This window comes from Atheta coriaria, unplaced genomic scaffold, assembly GCF_025399875.1.
Source record: "Atheta coriaria isolate IRGN ID8LTWV9N9 unplaced genomic scaffold, Caltech_Dcor_3.1 hic_scaffold_10_pilon, whole genome shotgun sequence".
Lineage (NCBI taxonomy): Eukaryota > Metazoa > Arthropoda > Insecta > Coleoptera > Staphylinidae > Dalotia > Dalotia coriaria.
The window spans coordinates 4,201,449-4,226,021 of NW_027045452.1; the positions used below are offsets into that span (position 1 = coordinate 4,201,449).

The 24,573-nt window shown below is 40.9% G+C and overlaps 1 protein-coding gene across 2 annotated transcripts in view; it reads right to left on the bottom strand.

The window, feature by feature from the left end:
- Sema2a (Semaphorin 2a) overlaps positions 1-24,573 on the bottom strand; it is a 205,556-nt gene that overhangs the window by 32,501 nt on the left and 148,482 nt on the right. For both annotated transcript variants that reach the window (XM_065314776.1, XM_065314775.1), the window contains one exon: positions 8,077-8,164. In XM_065314776.1, coding sequence (XP_065170848.1) covers positions 8,077-8,164 — 88 coding nt within the window. The remainder of the gene's footprint in view (positions 1-8,076; positions 8,165-24,573) is intronic.

Consider the following 24,573-nt stretch of genomic DNA (forward strand, 5'->3'; position numbering starts at 1 on the left):
AATCAGATGACAATATTCTGGAACCGGCGACTACAATAATTCTCTAGTAGATTGTAGTAGCATCTAGTAAATTCCAGCGTAAAAAGCTTTGCTTCGAAGAGGGCCATATTTATTCGCGTTAATCGAGCGTTGAGACATATTTTAATGCGTCGTCTGCGCGCTTCCGGGGCGAGTGTATATGCCGCGGAATCCACCCTCAGATGGTTTCCACGCAGGACATAACTAATGGTCCCACTTCCCATGACTTCCCATGTCCGCATGTCTCCGAGCCGGCGCGCATAGACTTCACGGAGCGTGACGCATTTTTGTTTTCCGCGGGCAACCAAACGAGCCCTGCAGCAGCCCTCCGACCCTTCAAGGTTACACAGTTAAAGTTAAAGATATTACGCCACTCTCGCCGCGAATAACTGCGGGTAAATGGTAGTAACTGCCAGTATAACGAATGGCGGAAAACGGACTTTCCTATAAACGCGAATTTCGGGGAGGGCGGTTTGCAAGTCAGGCGCAATTAAAACGTGCTGGATCGTTCGCTTTCAGGGAGAGATATACCAGAAAGCTAATAGGGCGTAATAAAACTTAGATTATAAAACTTACACCTCGTCCCAATTACATAGGAAAACTATATTTTCTTAGTTTATTCATTGTTCAAACAAAACCTGTTTGATTTTGATTCAGTTGTGTTTTGTTTAGATTTTGCTTGATTTTTGTTTGCCCCACGATGACGTGCAATCAGCAAACGCAAGACGGACACCGAACGGGGAGTAAATGAACAACGGGCGCAACGAGCGTCAACAAATTTAATGAAATACGCATTCCAGACACGAACAACCGACATTAATAACAGCGCAAAGAGGGTGCTGCCCGCTCTGGGCCAGTGGGCAACAACACACCACGCGCACGTGTTTATATTACACTCGACTATAATATTGAATCAAGATAAGAATCAAAATCAGACTCTATGAAAGGCGAGCAGAAAAGAAAAGTGAAAAATTTGCTGACGTATTAATACAGCGTATGAATTACGACCAACTTGCGAATGAAAAGATGTTATAATTCGAATGTCTTAATTAAAAGCTGATCGGATCAGCAGCAATCTTGGGGAGTATAAACCGAGAAGAAAATCCGAAGAATAAGTTAATATTTCCATTGGATTACTATTAGTAAAGGTTGGAAGCTTCCGAGCAAAGGAGTTAAGTTCAAGGGGTACTGGTTCCACTGATCCGACACCAAGTTTATAGATATGTCTGCACCAGCTTGCGGGACCTGCTCGCACCCTAGTATGAGCTAGAGTAGGAAGCAAACCAGCGAGAAGTTTCACCCTATCGTTCCAATCGCTGATTCAGGCATCCCTCGCGCATGCACACCTCCACTGGCTGATCAACAAAATCCTCATCCTAATCCTTCAACACGCCACGTGCGAATCGTCCAACTAGTATTTTCATCAGCACCCAGTAGGGCGGCGGTCCGTGTTGGTAGTTAGTTGGAAACGCCGCGTGCAACCCTCGCGCGCGCGTTTAATAAGATTATATTATCGACACGCCAAAATGCGCTGAATAAAGGCGCTGATTTTCTGCAGTGTCACACGAAACATTACGATTTGCGACGCGCATTGTGCGAGTGCACACGCATTCAATGTATTCTAATTCAGTGGTGATGGTATTGGTGCAGTGGGGGTTGTCAATATAAAGGCTTTAATGAATGCGGCTGCGGATGGTGGATGGTGAAGCGCGCGCGCGCACATTATCTGAAAGTTTTATTCAACGACATGTGCAACGAGCGTGAACCCGGCGCGAGTAATCTCGACCAAACTAAATTATCCTTCTTTCATCGAAGAGATTCTGCAATGCATCAAGCCAAATTTGATTGTCATTGCATTTGAACACGACCAAGATTTTTGAGTGTCTTCCTTGGGGACATAATTTTCATAATCTAATTATCTGCTCGCCTGACAACCGATAGACCTCTTCCATCATCGTGGATAGTGGATGTAGAATATAATCCGAGTGCTCTAGAATTAATTAGTAAATTTTATGCTCAACTGCCTCCGGTTTGCTCTCACCTGCTATTAATTTAATAATTTAATTTTCATGTTAGTTTGCATCCTAGTGGCAATCCTGTCTAGATATATTCCCACCTGGCGGGGACACGTGCGAAACTAAGCAAAAATGCCACCGGAGATTTCGGTACTCCAGAGGGTCCAACTGGGATTCTTGTACACGTAAACGGGACAACGCGTATCCATCCATCAATTAAGATCTCTACGTGGAAACCCAGAGAACACGTGCAATCGTGTTTCTCGTGTCTCCCCGTAGGACTACCGACCTGTACATAGGTACAGGAAAACCTCCTAAATATAATTTTCTTTTCTCTTGTCTACCTCTTCACCTTAGTTACATCTGCAGATTGCAGGTGTACCTACGTAGGATAACTATCAAAGTACCGACTTATTTTTCAGAAGAGGGTCCTTTTGCATCAGTTTTTTGCTCACGTCCAGCTTGGGGCTTTTGGAGTTTGGGGCAAACATTCAGCCGCCCCACAGGCAACGTACGTGCGGAGTATAGGGTTACCAATTACAAGTCTCCGCGGCTAATATAATTAACATCATTACGTTGTCCTGAGCTGCCGGCTGGCGGCGAGCCTTGACTACGCTCTGTAATGATGCGGAGATGTGGAGAAGGAGGATACACTGCATGCACACGCAGCATCGCGTCGAAAACTTTCCCGCAAACCTTGTGATCCGCGGATCATCCTCCCCGACTCTGATGCTGATGCAGTGCAACAACAACCAACAACGCAGCGAACACAGAAAGTCTCCTGCCGAGTTGCTCTCTAAGTGCATCACAAGCAAACTCAAGCAAAATTATGTTTTTAGCAGCGTTGTCTATTGGTAACTGGTTCATAAGTTGTTTTTAAAAATAGTTGATAATGCCATGATGTTATTTAATTTCAGATTTAATTGCACATTCTAACGGTTCTTCTGCGTGACAAATATCAGGTTGTGTTTCAATGCGTTGTAATTCACTTCGACGAGGAAAATTGCGATTGAAATCGGTGCGACATGATCGAATTAACTCCGTAATCGCTCGAGTCGATTCCAGTCGAGCGAAATTAAGCGCAAGCACGACATCAAAGGTGTCAAAGCTCATCAAAAGCTTTCTCAAGTTAAATCATCTCAGACGTAACATTCACAACAACGCAGCGCAGCAAACATACTAAAACCTTTATTGCAATTGTTTTTATTAGGTTTTTGTAGGTGTTTGTGGCAGTTTTATAACAGTTCGGATACAGCCCAGTAACATCCTCTGGACATACTCAAATATCAGGAATGTAAGTCACGTGAGCCGACGGTAAGCAACGTTGCAGTCGTGGGAGGGCTCTCGAGACAACATTGCTAATTGCATTGGTTTGCGCTCCCTGCTCGCCCTGTAAGCGCCGAGCACGAAGAACGACAGCGACGGGACTCGAAGGGAATTCAGAAGCAGTAAAAACAAGAAAAAAACATGAGCAAAATAAGACAAACAAAGGAAACTATGACTGAAACAGTAAAAAAACTAAAACCGAAAAGAAAACAAGCAAAAACTGCTGAACTGCGCATTTGGAAATATTTTACTTTATATTATACTGCTGGCATGCATATTATTGCACCCCAAACTTAAAAATGCAAATGAATTGTTACGATTTCACATTCCAGCGGAGGTTTTACTGTTATGTGTCAATAATCTCCATGCTTGCCACGCGGTACAAACGTAGAAAGATAAAAATTAAACCGTAACACGTTTCTCAACGTTTCAGCCGAGAGGGCGTTTAAAATTTCAATGTTACGGGACGTGCTGGCGCCGTCGCCGCCCCCGACGTTCTGCACGTATAAAGATCGCTAATTAGTGCAATTTTAAGGTCAGTTTAACGTGATTGCAGCGCGTTTTTGCCGGCTGTGTCGAGCGTGCTCTATAATTAAGCTGATTTTTTTATGTCACAAGCTTTTAATGTTTTTCGAGCCTTTAATTTATCCAAAAGTGGTACTGAAAGCCATGTGCCAAAAGTTTATTTTTAGAAATGACTAGTAGTAATGTTTTTTTGCACTCTTTTAGGTCGTGTTATTTTTTTCTCAGGGATATATTTCCGCTTGGTCTGTTTGCATATCGTTGTACACACAACAAACACGATTAAATATTAATTCGGCGTTAAATTCTTCAGACGTGTGCGTTCGCCGGCAGCACCGCAGGGCGCGTTCGAGTCGAAGCGATATTTTCGTGCAGCGCGCCAGAAAAGCAGCGCCCATAAACCTAAACGAACGTGTTCGTTCATTCGTCCGCGCGATCGCGTTTTTGTTTGCGCGCACGAAAGCCGCAGAGCCAGGTAGGTAATCTTCGTCGGGATCAAATCAACCGTGAACGACATATCGACACAACTACCTACAGCCAACACCAAAGCTGAAATATATATTTTCACTCACCGTGCGAGTGAAGCATGTAAAACATTTTAGTAAAATTAACATAGGTGGCGTTGTCGTCAATGTAGGTTATGTTAAATGAGTTGAGTGCGAATGCTTTTTCGAGTGCCTGTCCATTCAGGGAACAATGTCGCTTTGTCTCGTTATTATTATTTCCAATTATATTTTAATTAAGGTTCGATTACTGTGAAATTACAAAATATTCGTCGAGTGGAGCGGTGCGAGTGTGGCGGACCGAGTCGACTGTGGTTCTTTGTTTTGATTAGGTTGCTATGGTAACGGCCGATTTAATAGCCGTTAATTTACTTTTATAATCGCCGCGAAACTGGGAGCGCATTGGAAAAGCCTTTCGTTTCGAACGCGAGCACAAACATACCGGCGATGGGAGTTGCTCGCACAGTTTACTAGCTTCGGAAGTCGTTCGTAATAAATGCAGCAATTTTCGCGTTTAACTACACTGGCGAACGAGAGGTGAAAATAAATCATCGGCGGGTTGTAAAATTCTAATGCGATGAGTGCGGCTCGTAATCGTAAAAAATCACGAGAAAAGTAACTTACAAGTATCAAAAATGCCCAAAATCGTATCCAGCAAGTTGAATATCGTGCAAAACTTCTCATTTCCCTAACATTTTAACGCTCCTATAAAAATGCGAATTTGTAATTAAGCTCAACTTAATTATGCACTACGTTGCGGCATAATAGGATTTATTTGCCCCATAAATGAATGCTAAGTCTAAGTCTATTCGGGTATTTTCTGACTGTTGGTCTGTCGATGCGATTAAAATTAAAGCGGGCAAAACACTGACAGATGTTACGTCGTTGGCGCTGGCGGGTGGATCGTGCGTTATGCAAGCGCCGCTGAAATATTAACAATATTGATCCGAGAGTCAACACAACGCAACCGTGTAATTAACGCCCGCACACAACACCGTACCTCCGTTCAACGCGTTACAATGTGATGGTCTAAACGTGCGCTATAAATAATGGAAAGGTTCGGGGAGAGTTAACACCCCTCCTGCACGACCATCGAGGTACGGAGCTTGGATCAGCTCCAGGAGCAACCAAAAATAGAAATAGAAGCAGAAACATAAACCAGAAATAGAAACGACATTTCCCTGGATAACAACGGTAAACTTAGGTTAGGGTTGGTCCAATTGAAGATGAATTCCTTCAAGTCAGCTTTATTGCGCTTGTAGCAAAATTTGAAACCTAAACTTGAAACGGGCTGATCTGATGATAACAGAGGGTAAAGTAAACTAGAAAGGTGATAGCCACCCCAGTTCCCCATCAGAATGGGTTCGTAAAGGTGGGTATAGATCGTTCGCACGGCACCCGGCCTTCCTTTCAAATTTCCGGTCGAAATGTTAATGGCCAATAATACTCGCGATAATGTGATAATGCGGAGATACCTTAACCTGTCTGGACTTACGCTGAAACATTGAGGGTTAAACATCCAATCGCGCACCACAGTAATTTACTGCACCATTTCCAAACATACAATTGTAATGATGTAGTAATTAAATGTGGGTACTTAAAATTTGCTTAAAGTAAACTTTTCAAAATATTTAGCTCAGAAGAATTATCAAGATCGTGTGACAACTGAACAGATCGCTATCCGCAAGTTAAACCTACTTTCACCCTGGCGTGCAATTCTAAACATGCAGGTAAATAAGTGGATTATCAGCAGAATTACTGACGAATTCACGACCCACGCATGTACTATAGCCAATTATCATAACATAAAACATATAGTTCGCGTTATAGTTATGCAAACACGCAAAGACCTAAATTTGGGCCAAAAATACTCCATTCGCGTGCGGCGCTCGTAATTTAAGCGCCGAAAAACGACGACAAGTAAAATCAGGAAATTAAAAAAAAAATGAAGCATTTTTTGAATTCACACTCGAAGGGTTGAAGGTTTTTAGCGCTGATGAGAAATGCCTAGGACGTGATGACGCCGGGGTGGTCCTAGGAGTGCCTACAAACCTCGTGTATGTGCTAAAAGGGCCAGAAGTGCGCGATCATAATTCATTTAAAATTGCCTCCCCCCGTGCCAAACTGCTCGCGTGCGGCGCGAACGTAATTTCGTCTAATTGAGAAAACAATGTTGGTATCAAAACATTCTGTTAGAGAGTCATTCCGAACGACTACGCATGCCGGCAAACACGCTAACGCAAAAGGAAAAAGCCGCCGTAAAGGAACCAAAAAAAGTTGGCAGGGGGTAAAAATGAGCTAAAATAATATTTGCTTTGCTTTAAAATATCATATTTCATTTGCAAGAGAGTACGCCAAGTCTACTAACATCCAGCGTCTACAGTATGTTCCCATAATATAAAAAATCCTCCCTCATTCCTAGTTTGTTCTTTTTTATGATTTAATTAAAGTAAAAGTTTTGCGTTGACAAAACAGCTCTTGAAACACGGTTTATTAGGGTCGCACCGGTTAGTTATTTAAGATATGAACGACATAAAAGATATAAACCACCCTCCTCCAGCATGCAGGGTGCGTTTAGGGTGGCCGGCGTGTTTTGACAATGCGTCACATGTAACCGAACCGGCGTGGCGCGCGCGCAATCACGAACTTTATTTTTTATATTACGATTATTACTCTGTGTCTACTTTCGTACACCAACAACCCCCGCACAAAGGAATAGTATTTAGGGGCGGCTCGTCAGAGGGTGGCATGTGGGCATATGTTCTCGACATGAAACTAACTATTTTCAAGTATATAATATACAAAATAAGCATAACACAGTTAATTAAAGTAAAATCTGTATTTTTTAAAAATTTAATATAAAATTCATATAAAATACCAAAATATTGAGATTATTCTCGAATATATTCAAAGAATCCCACAAAGTTCGTTTGTGTGGAGTGGATTAAAAAAAAGTTTGTTGAGAGACTGTGCGAGAGGTGTGAAATGCGTGGTTCCTTTCATCCGACGCCAAGGTGTGAAAACCGGCACTCGGCTTTGTTTCCCCCCGTCATTCCCTTCCCATCGCCACCACTCGACGGTCGCGTTGGGCCCGTTGTGTCGCGGTCGTTCACGGGGCATGAATGAACGAATGCGCTTATTGTGAATATTCCCGGCCGTACGCGCGCGCGATATCACCCCTTTTATTTACACATCGGATGGGATCGAGCCCGAAACGGAGCCCGCGTTTCCGCCACAATAAAAAATACTGCCGCCACTAAACCAGTAAGTTAAAATATTTTTTCAAATTAAATCTTCCACATATAAAATTTTAATCCGTTAAAATTTTAATTTTTTTCAATTTTATTTTTATTTTAAGAAGTGCAGTTTTGATGACACTTTGTATATGAAAATCTTAAGAATAGCATGTAATAATACGTCGAAAACCGGCCGACTACTGGCCGACGATCAATCATCCTGCGAAGGCGTTTTGCCCGATCATCGCGTCGTCATTAATAACGACAACATCATCAAAGTGATTACAAAGCGAGCGAACGCGTTAATTTTTTCGTCGGCGCGCAACCCCGACGCAGATTACCACGGCGGGAAGTAACAAATGCCTTTTTTGCGTATTTTGTTATCAATTTTCCACCCTGCGGGACGTAACAAACACAACGTAAAAACTTACAAAGCAATGAAAAAAGTGTACTTACATTGCACCCACATACAACGAATCCCTCTTGACGTCCAAGTGGAAGGTCCGATAGTACATCATGCCGCAGGCAAACTCCCTCACATGATCTGCAAACGAAAAGGGCACGAATTACAATCAAATTCAGCAGCAGCAGCCGAACACTTGGAGATAAATTACACATGTACCACGCACACGTCCGGCCACGCGCGGGATTTAATAACGCTGGCCCTTCATTGTCCTCATGGCGAAAAATTCGAATGCGAGAGCGATTAAACGCAATAAAATGAAAAACGCATAAATATCAATGCGTGTGACCATGAGAGAGAACCGCAAAATGCAATATCCGTGTGGAGATTCAAACGGTGGGCGAGGAGGCGAAATCGACACCCCAAAACAACCATAACAAAGATATCAGAAACCGCACGAATTGTCTTTATGCAGGACCTCGTCGATTATTAACGGATTAAAGTTGAGGTCTTCTTTTGCTCCCACAAGGGTAAAACAACCATCAAAATAAAATAAAAACTTTTTTTTTACAAATATTCCCAATGATTCTTTTCTTCACTTGAAGATTTCCTATTATGAAATAAAAGAGAAGTAGAAAATAGAAATAAGAGTCCCAACATTAATTCTCCAATTTATTTTTCATTTCCTTTGGAATCTTTTATTTTTATTTTCTTTCGTGCTCGATTTTCACGCTCGGCGGGCTCGACGCGGGTATTTTTCCAGGTATTTTATTCCGGCGGGCACGGCGAATAAAGGTAATAGCAGGTAATTACCGTCGAAAAATTGTCTCGACGATGAGCGCCGCAGCGACCCGCTTATGAGCTTTAACTCCGTCGGTTGGAGCGTTTATTTCGAGCCGTCGGTTCGAGCCGGCCAGACGTCCATCAAGCTGACACAAGACGCAATGGGGAAAAAAGCACCACGGGAGAAAAGCGTGCACGCGACCCAAAACTAATTCTCGATTATTCCACGACTTGCAGCCAATTGTAGAGATATAATTTGAAATTTCAAGTATTAAATATTTAGTATTGGATTAAATTCGTGTACTCGTCGCACGTGTGCGAGATTATAAAATAATTAACGAGCAATTAAAGGCCGGATTACACGATTAGTCCGCAGTACATTTCCACGAAAACCTGCCGCCCAAAAAGCGCCCACAGCGACCCCTATTAAATGAATTAAATGCCTCAGAGATAAAAACTTTGTTTTGACTTGGCTGTGGAAAAAAAGTTGGGCGCAACTTTTTTAAGTAGCGACTTAATATCAACACGTTGAAACACAACTGTAGCGCACAAGATTTTGTTATCTCACGATGAAGTTTTAACGAGTTTTGCGAGAATTTACGATTGTCGACGTGGTAAAGATTTATAAGGTATAAATCAAGAATTTCCCACTACGGGGGCGGCACTCGCAGGAATGTATTAATGGTATTTCTGCTAGGGATAGACAAAACTAACTATTCGGACGATGGCACGACGAATATGTGAGAGTCGAATTTCCTGAATGACCGAAATTGTAATCTACGCGCCAAGTTGTTACAGCCAACCACCGCCACCGCCGTCACCAACATCAACATCCTGTTTGTGTTCGAATTTCAAGTTGTCGATGGAAAATGTGGTCAATGCTGGGAATTACATTGTGTGAGAAATCAATTTACACATTTTTTTAGTTCACCTACTTTGAAAAAAGAAATAATCAAACAAGTGCAACTGAAATGAAATTATAATTACTTAATCCTGTTGTTTTTTCTCAATAATGATTCATTCAATGTCATAATGAAATGCTGAATTAATGTCCAACAAGCATGAAATAATGTCCACTTCATTGGAATATCAAACCACAGGCTTCCTGCTGGCTAGCAGGTACAATCTGGTAAAATAACCAGCTCAAGCGCATTCCTTGCATGATAGCACGATATTACGAGATTATTATAAATTGAAAGTAATTTTTTTCCGGTTGTTATTTGCTAGCCCCTCGGCCCAACGAAGAAAAAAAGAGGAAAAAAATACACAGTGCACGGGTTATCAAGTTACTCATGCATCGCTTAAATATGCACCTCGTTTCCTTTGATATAATTCAGAACGACGCATGTTAATCCGATGCCCGTGCGCATATACAACCGTCGAGCGTTCGAGCCTCAAGAAAACACATAATTATGCTTCGAGCTGGTGCTTTTAGTGTATGTTTGTGTGGAAATGGATGCAAATGTGTTTGTTGGTCGCCCGCGCTATCGGGCTCGGCTTGTTAGACGTGTAATCATGCGATATTTGCATCCATTTCGAGAATGTGCAGTCGACGTGGAAACGAGAAAACGTGGAAGGGTGGAAAGATAACGTTCAGGCAGTGCACGCGATCTTCATCCAATCACAACTGGACGTTAAAGGTTTAAATCTAACACTAGCATTAGTCGAACTATGTAGCCTATTGAATTGTTGTAATTTCACTGTCCATCAACATAATCTTCTTAGATATAGAATTAATCTACATTTATTCGTCGGAATAAATTTTTTCAAAATGAAAATTACCTTTTAATAGTGATTACTTGACTTGCAAGTTGAAAAAGCACGTTCTCATTGTTAAGAGAAAGAAAAATAGGAGCTGCATGCAGGTTGCACTTGCACCATACTTAATTCCACATTTACGAGCACAATATTTTTTCTGCCAAGCAAGTTAAGTTAACTCGACGAAAATCATGCTCTATTAAATTATCCAACTTGATTTGGTGTGTGTGTGTGTGTGCGTGTGGTTGCATGGGAAACAGTTTGTGCAAAAGTTATAATTTCACTTTAATCTACGACTCGTAAAGTAATAATAAACCATTATTATTAAAGCGGGCGGGTGCTCGCGAGATGGAAATTGCAATGCGCGCGCGGCGGCGCGCCGAGGGGATAATGGTCCAATTTCGCCTCAAATATACAAACAAGTTTATTATAATATGCACACACGGTTGCATAGCCGGCCGCACTACTTTATATTCTATACGTTCCAGTTAGTATCGGTATCAGGGCGTAGGGAAAGCCAAGGAAACTGCCCTGTAGGTATATGATCGCAGGTATTAGACGATATTAACCCTCAACGAGCTTAATATTCACGATATTGGATGATAAGCAAAATAGTAATTTTTATAAAATATCTTCTGACGAAAAAAAAGTTAAACAATTCACGTGAATCTTCATCATAAGAAAATTGCACGTCAATATTTCGTACATTGTGACATGTGAAAAAGTAATACAACTCATTACAATAAAAGCCCCTAATAGCATAGGCTACAAAGAAATATATGAATAAAAAACAGCCATTTTATCCGTGACCAATTAGGATAAGAGTATGTAATGGATAAGGACTTCCACCCTGCGCACTCCAAACTCGCTGCCGACTGAAAAAAAAGCGCTGCTTCACGTAATTCACGCGCAGAACATAAAATTGGTTTGCTTTAAACACTAGTTACTCGTTCACCGGTAGCTCACAAAGTTGACACGCAACCGTTTACAGGTTCTAATAACACAAGTCAAAGTACGGTTATCAGCTAGAAGGTAAAAATTGACTGGTAGTGGCATGTTTCGCACTTTTTGAGATAACCAAGTTCATACCTCATTGAGTGCAAATTTTACAACGTGCAAAAATAAATTAATAACCACCTAGCTAAAATAAATGTTTTAATCGGTGCTAAACACGATATTTATAGAAATATATTTATTATGAAAACAAAAAACAGGTATTTTTGGTATTTCTTGTGGATATTGCGCCGTCGTATAAGTCGAGTCAATTTCCTGTTTAATTATGAGTGTGTGTCTCGTCTTTGTCCGCTGCTGGTCGAACAAATATAAATATTACGAGCGTAAATAGAGTTCGTCCGGCCAGTCGGCCAGTTTATGGATTTTTTACGTCTCGTGTAATATTGAGCTCTGCGAGCTTATTTAAGTTTATATTTTGTTTACGCCAAGCATACATGATGAGTCGTTGTTGGTGCAACAACGTAGACGATATTGATTGGTTTGGATTCATTCATTGTATTAGTCATCCTATTTTTTTTAAAGACAATAAACGTATTATCAATGTAATTGCGGTTTAAAAACCAAAATTATGACCAAATAATGACTAAATTACCTAAATATATCTAAAAATATAATAATTAATTCTATGAATTTTGTTATAGAACTTTCGTGCATCACGCCATATTTTTATTTTTTTGTCTTCATACAGCTTTATTTAATAGTCTAATTTAGTTCAACTCGTTCTGGAACACGACTCAACTACATTAAGTCCTAATCTTTTTGAAATCTCAATGTAAGTTTTATTTCTTTTCTGTTTTGAAAGCAAAGATCAAATGGATTCCAAATGCAATTTTCTTTCAAAAAGCAGATAAACATAAATACCAGGAATATAAATGTAATCTAATAATCAAATTTTTCGACTTTGTATTGCCCTGCAATCTTGTAAAACTATGTTGATTGTCCTCGTGATTTATTTACTTATTGTTAGTTTTATCCTGTTTTAGTCTGAATCGCGATAGCAGTAAATAAAGTGCATAACAAGATTTGCGATCTAGAATCTAGCGTAGTGCATCTTTTATTTTTTCTGCGCTAGATTCAACACAATAACATCATCATTCCACCATCTCTTCTTCCTAGCTTGGCGGCGCTCGCAAACTGCAGTAAATTATCATATTTACACGAAAACTAGCTGGCACGACTCCGCCCCCTTCTTTTGGAGTAAACTCCTTCATTGCGTTCGTTTTGCTTGTGGGCATGTAGATATACTAATATTTCCGTTCGCGTTATTTGGCGTTTGCTACCACGCGTGCTTGCGATGTGTGCAGATGTGGGGAAAACATGTCTGCGTCTAATATATTAAGTCGCGCGCCATAATTTTGCTTTATGGCATCCATCCGAGATTGGATCCATTCGAGGGGGTCGCGAATACGCCGCCCGAATTTGCTTCAATTTTCGAGCTCAAGAAATCGCATCTCGCGAGTTAAGACTTTTGGCAAGCGACTTGGAACTTCATCCCTCGCACAATGCAAGAGTAGCTGAAAATAAAACGAAAACGAATCCAGAGGATCGCCGAGGAGGAGTGTGTGCATGTCGATGCGAAACAATAGGAAAATTCGAGCCGTATACACGAACCATTGACTTTTATTGAATGAATCAATTGGCATGCGAGAAAATACGACTCGATGGCGAAGAGCGCTAGAAGCGTTCGAATCATTCCAATCCGTTCAATGCGATTGGTTTCTATTGAGAACCATTTTATTGTTAGTTTTACAAATGAACCCGATACATAATTTCACGTAAACAATACAAAACTCGCAGTAAAAAATAATTCTATTCAAATATGTACTTTTGGCTGCATACATTTGATCATAAAAGTTAGGTTAGTCTAATTCACTACATCTCCAAAATAATTAATTAAATAACAATGTACAACTTCCCTGATGCATTTATTTATCCTTTTGTACACTCTGTTTTTATATGAATGTGTCGTACAAGTTTTAATAGAATTTAATTGAACTTGGCCAAAGGAAAAATGAAGCTCGTCTCACAGGACTCGCTACGCAAGGGAAAAGTTTCACATCGCGCGACGCAAGAAAAATTCCCTTGCAATCGTTATCGCGACGTTTAAATCTTCCAAACTAAAGTAATTATTTTTTTCCTTGACGCTGCTGCGATGAAAATGAAAAGAGCGCTTAAAGTTCAAAACTTGCCGGGGAAAACAGCAAGAAACTGTAAAATTAAACGAGCAGTGCTGTAAACTACAAACTTCAAATAGAATTTTAAAACTAATCGACTAATATCCGTGATAATGGAATATTTAATGTACGTATTTATGATTTGAAAGTAACGCATATTTTAGGTGTGATAATCCAGCATGAAAAATTTCATGTTTAATGTATTTTATGCTCAATCCCATTATCATTTCCTTCCTGATAGACGCGTGGTACACAAAATGCTTTCATAAATTTTACGATCAAGCCGCCCCGTGGAAAAAGAATAATGTGTTAATTATGAAACATAATCACATATAATCATCGCCGTATATCATCGAAAAAACCTCGGTCGTGTCTTCATACAGAGTGGAATAAAAAATAAACGTAAAAAATTATCTTACGTCTTGATGAAATAATGATTCACTCGGTATAAATAAAGGTGAGACTCGATGAAGGCGTGGAACGCATTATAACCATTTATTATAATATGATTAAGAAGTTATAATTATTGCCGTGGCAGCATGTGTCCGCGTTTCTCTTTTTTGTTTTTTTATTTTCCAACTTTGACTGCAGCGTTGAACATCACGTTTGGTTACTTGATGTGGCATTATAAGCCCAAGACACGAATGCCGACTGAGAGGAAGTCATAATTCGAGTGGAACCACCAGCCGGGTCGAATACTTCTTCCAAGTCCAAGAACAAGATAAGTTAATTTCCTTTCGAAACGGACAGGCGCAGAATAATTCGCTTTTTATTCGTTGGACGCGCACCGAGCACGAGCATAATTTGAATATTTATGCCGCGGCGATGTTTCGTACTTACTAGCGAAATCCCCGGGCGTGAGTTTTCGTTGTTGCGGTTTTCGCTTGGGCGATAAGGAATTTTTTAATAACTCAATTTTTAAATGCTGCAGCTTCAGGTAACAGCGCAAAAAAACATGGCAATACCTGGCTGGAACTGAACACAAAAGCAACTCGACAAGAATGCAAAAAAAAAAAACCATCTGGAGGTGGAAGACTTAATTTATGTGGAAGTAATGAGTCGTGCTGGTTCGCATGAATATTAAAATTTCAAAGCGTTATTATTTTGCGCGCGAGGATTTTGCACGAACAAAGAGGATTATTTTGTAAACAAGCATTATGTGCCCCGCCTTCTTACTTACGTAAATTGCGCACGCGCAATACAATGTAGTAAAAATATATTGTTTGCACTGCCATAGTTTTTCAGGAATAACTTTTTTAATCGGTTCAACATAGAACAAATTTAATTTACTTTATAGCCAATAAAATCAGCTCTAAAATGGGCCATCATTCACTTTGATGATCCAATCCGATCTGGTCTCAAAGTGTACGCTTTAAAAACCGCAGACTTTGAGGTAATTTTAATTGGCAAATTGGTCTTTTCCATCGAGTGTCCTCCGCTACTTTGTCCCGACAGGACATCAGGTGCGCGCGCTTGTGCGCAGTAATGCCTTCTTTGCACGGTGCTCGTACTAAATACGTCATTTGCGAGTTTATTGGGCAGATGCGTCCGGACAAAAGAATCCACGATCGTCCGACAAACAAGCGCGCGCGCGCCGCCACTGTGGATTTCAATCAGACTCGAACGTAACTTTACATGTCGTACAATGTGGCAGCTGCAACAAGGCTTAAAAACGACCGACTGTGAACTGTCTTTAATGCGGAAGCAAGATGATGCACGGCGCCCACCTTGGCGGCTTCCTCATTCCGCGTAAGAAGTAACTTAGATAAAGTTTTCAACTGCTGGAGTGAGGGAGAGAGCTTTTAATAAATTTCAGGATGCATATGCACCAAGCAGCGTCTCTTTAAATCATACTTTATTAAGATCGTTTATCTAAAATATTACATCATCTAACAGACGTTGAAAACACGTTAAAATCGCTTTAAAGGCGCGGAAAAAAATTTTACCTGAATTTTTACCCCATAGCGTGATTTTTTTATTAAGTCATCATTCATTTTTCTCTGACATTCTAAACATTGGATATTTTCATGTTAAATGTTTGCAAAATATCTTATCTATGCAAATATGTAATAATAATTAATTATGCTGAGTAATAGTTTTCGTTATTACCCTTGTGACTTAATTAACCCGTCTTCGCAGGTGGAATGCGTACTGATGAAGAAATTTTATCGTTTTATGATGAATTACAATTTTTAATTAATCCCATTTCACATTTATTGACTTGCGCTGCCGGCAAACGAGCCGTGCGTGCCGCATAATACGACACCGCATGGGGGCATAAAGTCCATTGTGTTAATAACTCTTTGTCGCTAAGTAATAATAAGTAATGAGTGCATGGAAACGTGGAAATATGTAAAATGTAGAATTTTATATGTTTGCGCTACTTGCTTAGTTCATATCGATCCTGTCCCAGATTAAATTTCCACATAAAAAATTCTTCATTTACTTTTTTTACGATTACTCGAGAAGTTTTAAAGATATTGAGACAAAACTAGTATTTTGTAGACAATTCAATTTACTATCTAGTTATCTTTATGTGTACTGTTTATCTACACTGAATGACATTAGAAGATGTTGTTTTAAAATGATTTATTTAAAAAGTTTTAGTCATAAAATTAACTATAAAAATCTAGTTTTATCTATCATTTGTATACATTGTGTCCTAAGTTATGAACACCTAAAGCTGGTTAAGTGGAAGTAATAAAGTAAAATTGTGAAAATAGTAAAAATATTTTTAATGTTGTGCTCGAATCTGCGCAGAGTGAGTGGAGATTATTCGCAATATAAATGCGGCTTTAATAAGCAAATCCGGTGCGCGGGCGGTGCACATGCAGACGATTTGCCGCCGCGACAGGCGAGCGGAAACGACGTCATTCAACATTTGTCTTCGCCCCGTTGCCGCGCCGCCTCTGCTAGTTTGTATATATTTGCGGCAATTTGTAAGTCGGGGCGAGCATGTGTTCGGCGCTTGGGAAAAGTCGCGCTGCTCCGCGACGGGTGAAATTGCCATTGTGCGCTCACGCACAATTTACTTTTTTATATTTATCTAACTAAGGCACCCTGCGCTGCACTATGCGGAGGGCATAATAAGTCCGCAGCTGGAAAATTGGCGCGCTTCACTTGCTTTTTATTAAAACGCGCGGCGCGCGCGCTTTCCCGCGGAGGGGCGGCGAAGGCTTCTTTACGGCCCGGAGATTTTCCGCTTTTCTTTTATTACACATATCGGCGCGCTGCCTGCGAATATTATTTACGGCAAGGGTCGGCCGATATTTATACGCCGGGCATTTTCTTCTACCAATTGAAAATATTCTACCAAAATTTATACATAGTATTTTAGAAAAACAAATTATAGAAATCTAAATAATGAAAATTTGAAACGTATAATTGAATTATTCATAAATTTATAAAAACAACAGAAGTGCTAATCGAATAATAGATAAATACATCTTGAATAATATTTATTTCAAAAAATAAAACGTGATTTTTCAGTACCCTCTGTGTGCAGGATGTTCTCATGCAGCTCGACGGAGCGTGCGACATCTGGCCTAAATGCATCTCTAAATGCTATAAAAATAAACGCACATGTTCGGCATAACTATAACTTAAAACTGCAGAAGCTAAACGCGCGCCAGTAAAGAAGGGGACATCGAATATCGGTTGTGATTTTTTGTGCACAAGTCCGCTCACGTATAAAAGATGACTTAATTTAAGACCAGATAGCAGTAAGTATGAAATATAAGAAAGTATATAGAGGGAGCGCAGGTTTCGAAGAGATAGTTAGTTGCACCTTTTGTGTCGGAGCTTTAAATAAAAAAAGCACCCCAAGATCTGCTTCCACCTACGGAATTTTGGAATGGGACGAAGTTGTGTGGATGGTGAAATCGACAAAATATAAGAAATTCGCCTTTTTTCTCCGCCGGCCTGCATTCCAAGTTTATGCAAAAGGGTCGGAGCGGTAATCAGTTAAATTGGGAAAATGCCAACTTCAAACGCGCCAACGCAAATAGGATTACACGGTTTACTTTTGTTAGTCGAGAGATGCGCGAAGAGAACGAAGAAGAATCCAAGGTTATATCTTATAACATACGAATATACACTGTGTCCGGGTACTTACAACCAAAGTCCACATATTATACAATAAATTCAATAAAAACGTAATATAATAAACACGTAAGAACACTTATATGAAGATATTATTATTTGGAAAAGAATTCATCTCTAGAGGCTATTAATGCAGAAGATAAAAGACTTTGTCCATTGCCAAGAGATGTACAAAGGCTTATAGAAATAGAAAATTCTACATGAACCAGATTAAAGACGAGTTTAAACTTTTATTTCATCATTTTTGATGTTTCTAGTACGGTTCTGGAAGAAACCTAAAAAAGAATTTCTTTCTTCCCCGCAGCGTCTCGCTTATAAGTCGAGTTCGAGTTTTTAAATTCGATTCTTTGATAGAACCGACGATCTCAAAGAACGGAGGACGTTCCCGTTCCATGAGCTCCCTCGAGCAGTCTAACCCGGTAACAGCATAACGTGTTTTGCATTTGCATACTTTTGATGCTTTATTTTCCGCTAAAAACCACTAAAACCTCAGAATATCATTTGCTCCCCTCCTATTGATTTTTAGCAATAGTTGAACAGTAATGGTTGTTACGAAAAAGTTTCGCACATTTTGTGCGGGACAATTTTTTGTTGTTTGGGGGATTTTATGTGTTTTTCCTGTGGTTTTCGTCGCTTTTACGGCTAGTCGCGAATTGAAAAGCCCGGAAAAATTAGCATCGATCGCTCGGACCATCATTGAAAAATTGAATTCCGCTCTTCCTGCCGCCTTGTCGTCGCTACAAAACTATTAGCCGAAACTCGGCAACTCGGCAGCGTATAGTGCGAGCGAAATTTTCTATAGAAATGCAAAAATAAAAAGTTTCATCCGTGGGCTGTCATGGGCGCTCGCTGTTGTTGCGGAACGAGCGCCATTGTGCTGTCAACGGCGGGCCGAAACGTATTTTAAAACCGACAGCAATTATCGCGCAACGACGAATATGAAAAGCCAAAACCAAAATAGATATCGACAGAATCAGAACGGCATCAATGAATATAACTACAAACATACAAGGTGTTTTCATAGAATCGTTTTACATCTAAACACGGCTTAACAACACAAACTATGTTTTTCTCATATTACACTCCAATATTTGTGAAGGAAGTTCATAATAATTGAATTTAGACAGATATTGCAAAGGCAAATAGCGCTGTAGATTCCCACTGGTGACAGTAGTTTAGAGTGGACAATGTGCCGAAATTATAATACCTGTCTACCACACGTCCAAATATTCCAACGAGTCTCGAAATGGAATTGTCAATCAAATTTTCAATTTTCGCCGCTTCCCATTTATGCTCGCCAGCGATGTGGTTTAATTAACAACCGGCTTTCCGTCGGAAAATATTTAAATCATCAATAAAATCTAAACTTATCCTAAACTTCTGGCTAGTTTTAGTTAGCATTTCCGGGGTTTGACTTCCGGGGCAAAGTTTATCCCGGTATAGACGGCATCGAAAGCCGGAAACGAAATGAGGCCAAGAACACATTTTAAGGGACTTAGATAAACCGATTCCACCGAGTGTCGCCATAAACTAAGAAAAGCAAAAGGGTTAGAAAGCAGAAGCTAAGTGGCGCAACTAGCACAAAACCCTTTGTCGGGCCAAGCGACGAGAGTGATCTTTGCAATCCACTCGGTTGAGAAACTTTCCAAGTTTGCGCTGACGCGAATCTTTAATGGATTTCCGCGCAAAGCCCAGCATCGAGTTAAATATGCTCATTTCTTAACCTCCATCAAGACGGCGGCGCCGGCGTCGAGAAACTGTCACACACATAAAAGATCATACATTTGAGAGTCTTCCATGCTGTTGATTTCGCTCGAACGCCCTTCCGAGATCAAACCGAGAACGAAGACCAGAAACCAAGACTTCACTTGGAATAACTAACATTCGAGCTGGTACGCAGTCAGCTAGAAATCATCTCTGGGACTTCATAATCTTAAATTAAATCCCGCAGATTCATAATTAATTCATTCAATTAAGCAAGGTCTGGAGTGTGCGCAATCTTCATTCATTCGAACATTCAATCAGCCGGAACAAAGAATAAAACCGAGCACAAAGAAAGGTAAATATTTTTATTCTTACACACACAAAACCAGTAAAAAATTGTGTGACTTGATGCCTTTTTATTCTATCACAGCGGGGGCGCTGCTTGGAAAATGCGCAGAAAAAACACCGGCACGATACATCGCATGATTTCCGTGTAAAAGTTGTTGGAACACGAACACACGCTTGGAAATTAAATGCACAAAGAACCTACTTTTATGAATTGTTGAGTAATTAATAATTAATCAACGAGCGTACAAGGCTGAATAACAACTCGGGACTTTTCAGATTAAACGTAAAAAACCTTCAAAAGTTGACTTGAAAGATTTTTAGCAAATTAAATATCTCTTTCTAGCACTCACAAAAACAATTTTTTGCGTAAACTCTTCGTTTCCTCATTGCAGGTTTTCGGGGGCAGGTTCTCCGGTCTAGTCTGGATGGTATGCATGCATGGTGGCGCAAAACCCTCAAATGTATAAATTTTATGCTCCGCTGCCGCGCGCCCGCTATACATATGCATGCCGCGGCGCGCACACAATACGCATATATATTTTAAAAAGCATCCCAACCGCCCTTGCCAACGTCCCTTTTTTAAGGGTGAACGCAGCCTGGATGGGTGTTGGATGCCAGGGGTCGGCGGTAATGTTTCATTTTCCAGCACGTATGAATATGCCGAGACTGCGCATAAATATAACTATCCCATCCACCGCACCACCCACCGAAAAACCTCCTCGTACCTTCGTATGAAGATATCCTGTTTCGTGCACGTAGGTGGAAGGTTTGCGATGCAAAGAAGCATCACTTATGTGATATCTGCTATGTGTATCTTGTACGTGAACTTGGAATCTGCAGAAATAGGGGTGCGTAGATCTGCACGCACACGCGCAGGCGATAAATATTTTACCATTTCACGACAATAATAAATTACGACGATTCCCATGAGTCGGCAAGTAGTGGAAAAAAGGAAAAAATCTCAACCAAGAATGACATCTTTAAAAATGTTTAACTTTTTTCGTTTGGAACTAATTTGTTTTCATACTTCAGTCTAGTTCTAGTCTAGACATCTCTAGAAAAATTGGAATTGATTCCACTGAATTTTTAATATTGTCTGACTCCGTTTGCAACTGAAATACTTTCTCTAACTGTCAAAATGCGGCCGCCAAGGCGTTAGTCCCTGCTGGTCTCCGGGGAAATAGAAGTCACGATCACCATTCGCTTCTCTCACCTCAGCGCAGACTAGGGAGCGCAGTGAGAGTAACGTATCATCCCATGCCTCTGCGATTTATCGTCGATTAAATATTTAGACCCATGGAATCAATGACTATGCATTTCATGCCTCGCATGCGGAGTTACCACCGGGGGGACGAGCAACGTAATAAAACCACCCTTCACTCTACTACTACTACTTGCCCTTGGAAATGGAATCGGGCGACCCTGCGACAGGTGAAACGCTCATTAACTATTCAGGTGCAAGTACAAGTCGTACTCGAGTCTAAGACTTAGCAAACGCGTTTCATGCTCGGTGCTTCGGAAATAAACGATTTCAGTCGATCGGGATCCGAATCAGAATGCAATTCGGTAGTTCTTGAGTCCCAAATTGGTGCTCGATAGTGGAAATCGATGGCAGTGAATGGAAGCGGGAGGTACCATTGAAGGGGTGCGTGCAATGCGGCGTGTAATCTTAGTAAATTGAGGTTAATTACGGCCCGCCGGAACCGGTTAATTAATTAATCTTCAACTGTTGAGTAGAGACGCTGGCAGGCTATTCCAAAGGACTACGCGACCTCGAGGTGGGATAATTGTGAATGATGACGGTTCGCCCGCGATGGCCCAATGACAGATCAGCAAAACTACGCCAAAAATTGGAATTCTGTCAATTGTGAGTTATAATCTTGTTAAAATCACTGAAAATTCCCAAATTGAAATTAAAACGGTGTCAAAAGGTTGATTAAAATGCAGGTCACTGATGACTTATGACCAAAACTAAAAACCATCCCCTAGAGAATGAAATATCGCTGGTGGAGAAAAATGTTTAACTCATCCGAGGATATTTCCAAATGTTTCCAAATTATTTATAATTTACGATTTGTTTGCATTCCGCATGGGGCTGAGCTTGCACTGCGGAGTGCAGTGGACAGTCCAGTTGCTCACCAAGGACTCACTAATTACGCTAATTACAAAATTGGATTTAAATTAAATTTATAGCCGACTAGCAACTGTCCGACCCCGGGAGAAAAACGACCAGCCCCCCACACCCCACGTGTAATGTCGGTTCTGTTTGTGTCGGAATTTATTTTTCCGGTAGCCTCCCTCGCCGCCGCTCGCACCCTCCGGCTTGGGGGACGCACGGATGCAAAAATTGCCATGGCGGTCGTAAATATCGTGCGTAAATAAAATAAAATGTAGTTTTCATCGGCGCCTGTCCGGGAAATGAAAATTTGTTAATATGCATCTCATACATTCACAAACCGCCTCAAACCCTTTCATAACAATAAGGGTGAATACCATCCCTAACTTTTCGGTTCTTTTGAAATAATAATGACTTGTAAGTTAAAGTACTTTTAAAAGTTGCATAGCAAATATAGAAGAAATTCCTGTTAGTGCTTCAGCTACTGCCATGGCCTTAGTTCGCTTCTTGGTGATGTCGGAATGGGTTAAATTAATTTCCAGCGCTCCCTTACAAATTGCCAGCGCAAAGTGTTTACCGCGCCGCCTCGATAATTAAGTGCTGGGTCGTAGATCAATTCCATAGTTAGTTACACCAAAGAAGAGGAGTTGTGGAGAAACCTTCTGGTCCAGTGGCGGTTGCAACAAACAACCCAGACAAGCCGACCCACGTCGAGAGAAGTTCCGCTTGCCAGGGCATGACAAGAATGGAGCTGGGAGTGCGTCTTGGAATTTATTGTAGATGCAACAACAGAGGAAGTCAAACAAACACCTTCGAGATGTGGAAGACTACCCATGCCAAAACAAAGACGCACTGTCGTAGGGGTTCCAAAATGAACATTTCTTGACCTCGGTGCGTGAAAGATTGAGGAATGACCAAACAAATTTAAGAAAATTGTTTGCGAATGCTTCGGGGTCCATCCCCGAGAATTGAAACGTAAGTGGTTTTCCGTTTACAGTTGGCTTGTCGGCATTATGCAACGCAAATCCATCGACCACCCTACGTCCTGCGTTTTAACAAGGTCCACCCGACTCGTCTCGACTGTCCTTTTTAGCCTTTACATCCCAAACGCGAAGCAAACAAGCTCGTTGTGTATTGAAAGCGTGCACGACACGCAAACATCAAAGCCGAGCTCGTGTGTGCGGAGGGTGGTAAATAATAATAGCGGGCCCAAAACGGCGGATTATTTATCGGGTGAACGTGTCTCGAACAGGAGGCGCTCAAAGCACTGGTGCAGCCATAGGATTATGCCTCAAACCGGGCTTGTGGAAGGTCCGTTGGGAAGGGGTGTGAACACGCACGAGATCTCTTTAATACCAAGACCTGGACCAAGGATGTAGGATGTCTTTTTCAGGTGCCGTGTGTACTTGCGAGAACACAGAGAATCCTAGACACTGCTCTGAGCCGAAAACCTATGCGAACAAATTACCACTCCCATTTTCACTCGGAGAAGCCTTGGCAAGACGAAAATCATATAATCACTTTTCACTCCTGGGAAATTATTTCGGGGGGGATTTAAATTTTGAAGCGGAAGAAACGAAAAAAATCTCCGCCTCTGATCTTATTAAACTCGTCAAACAAATTCGCGTCGCGTCGTCCCGGGAAGGAATCTTCAAGATCGCATTAGGAGCTAAAGTTGCAAATTCAATAATAGAAGCTTCGCATTGTCCTACGACGCTGGACTCCGTTGGGAAAGCCGTGCAATTCTTTGTTTGCCAACTTGCAAAGTTTTGCTTTTGCTCGCAGATAGTGTCAGAAATCAATTTGGAAATTTCGTCGTTTTCCATTGCAATTTTGCAATTTTCGCCGTCGCCTTCTTCCGAAAGGGAGAAATTCTTTTTTATTAAATTTTTCCATTCCGTCATACGTCGTCGACATTATTGCCTCACGCGGGCGGGCAAATCCAGCGAGGTGGAAAAATATGAAAAGTAGGCAAACGCAGTATGCAGCAAGCGCAGGTTTTGTTTAGTAGGGTGGTTATCTATTGAATGGCCATGGATCTGTTGATGGTGATGGGTACATTTTATACTACCCGTCCCAAAACATCAAAAAATTATTTTTAAAAATATTGCCTAACGGGTTACCAACAAAAACTCACTTTTCTGGATAATTGTCACCATTTAAGATAAATTTATGAGGATATTTCTTAATGAAACACTCTGTATGTTAAGCGTATATGCATGCACAAACATTTTCCATAACCCATAACCATCTTTCACGTTTTCCTGCAGGCACTCTTTCTCGCACCCTTTCGCGAGAATCGGAATGGCGCGCTCATACATAGTACATTTATTGATCCGGGGAACGTGCCGATATATTGAAAGTTTACATTCCGAATATTTACGTCCCGCAGCCCCCTCGCATCAGCGCTCAAAGTCCGAAAGCACTCTCAGAATTCAGCGAAACCCGCGCGTACCTTTTACATTATCATCAAAGTAGCAAACCGAAATATCAAGAAAATACCGGAACCATTTTTTAGGGTCTTATGCATGTGCATGCATAATTCATCAACG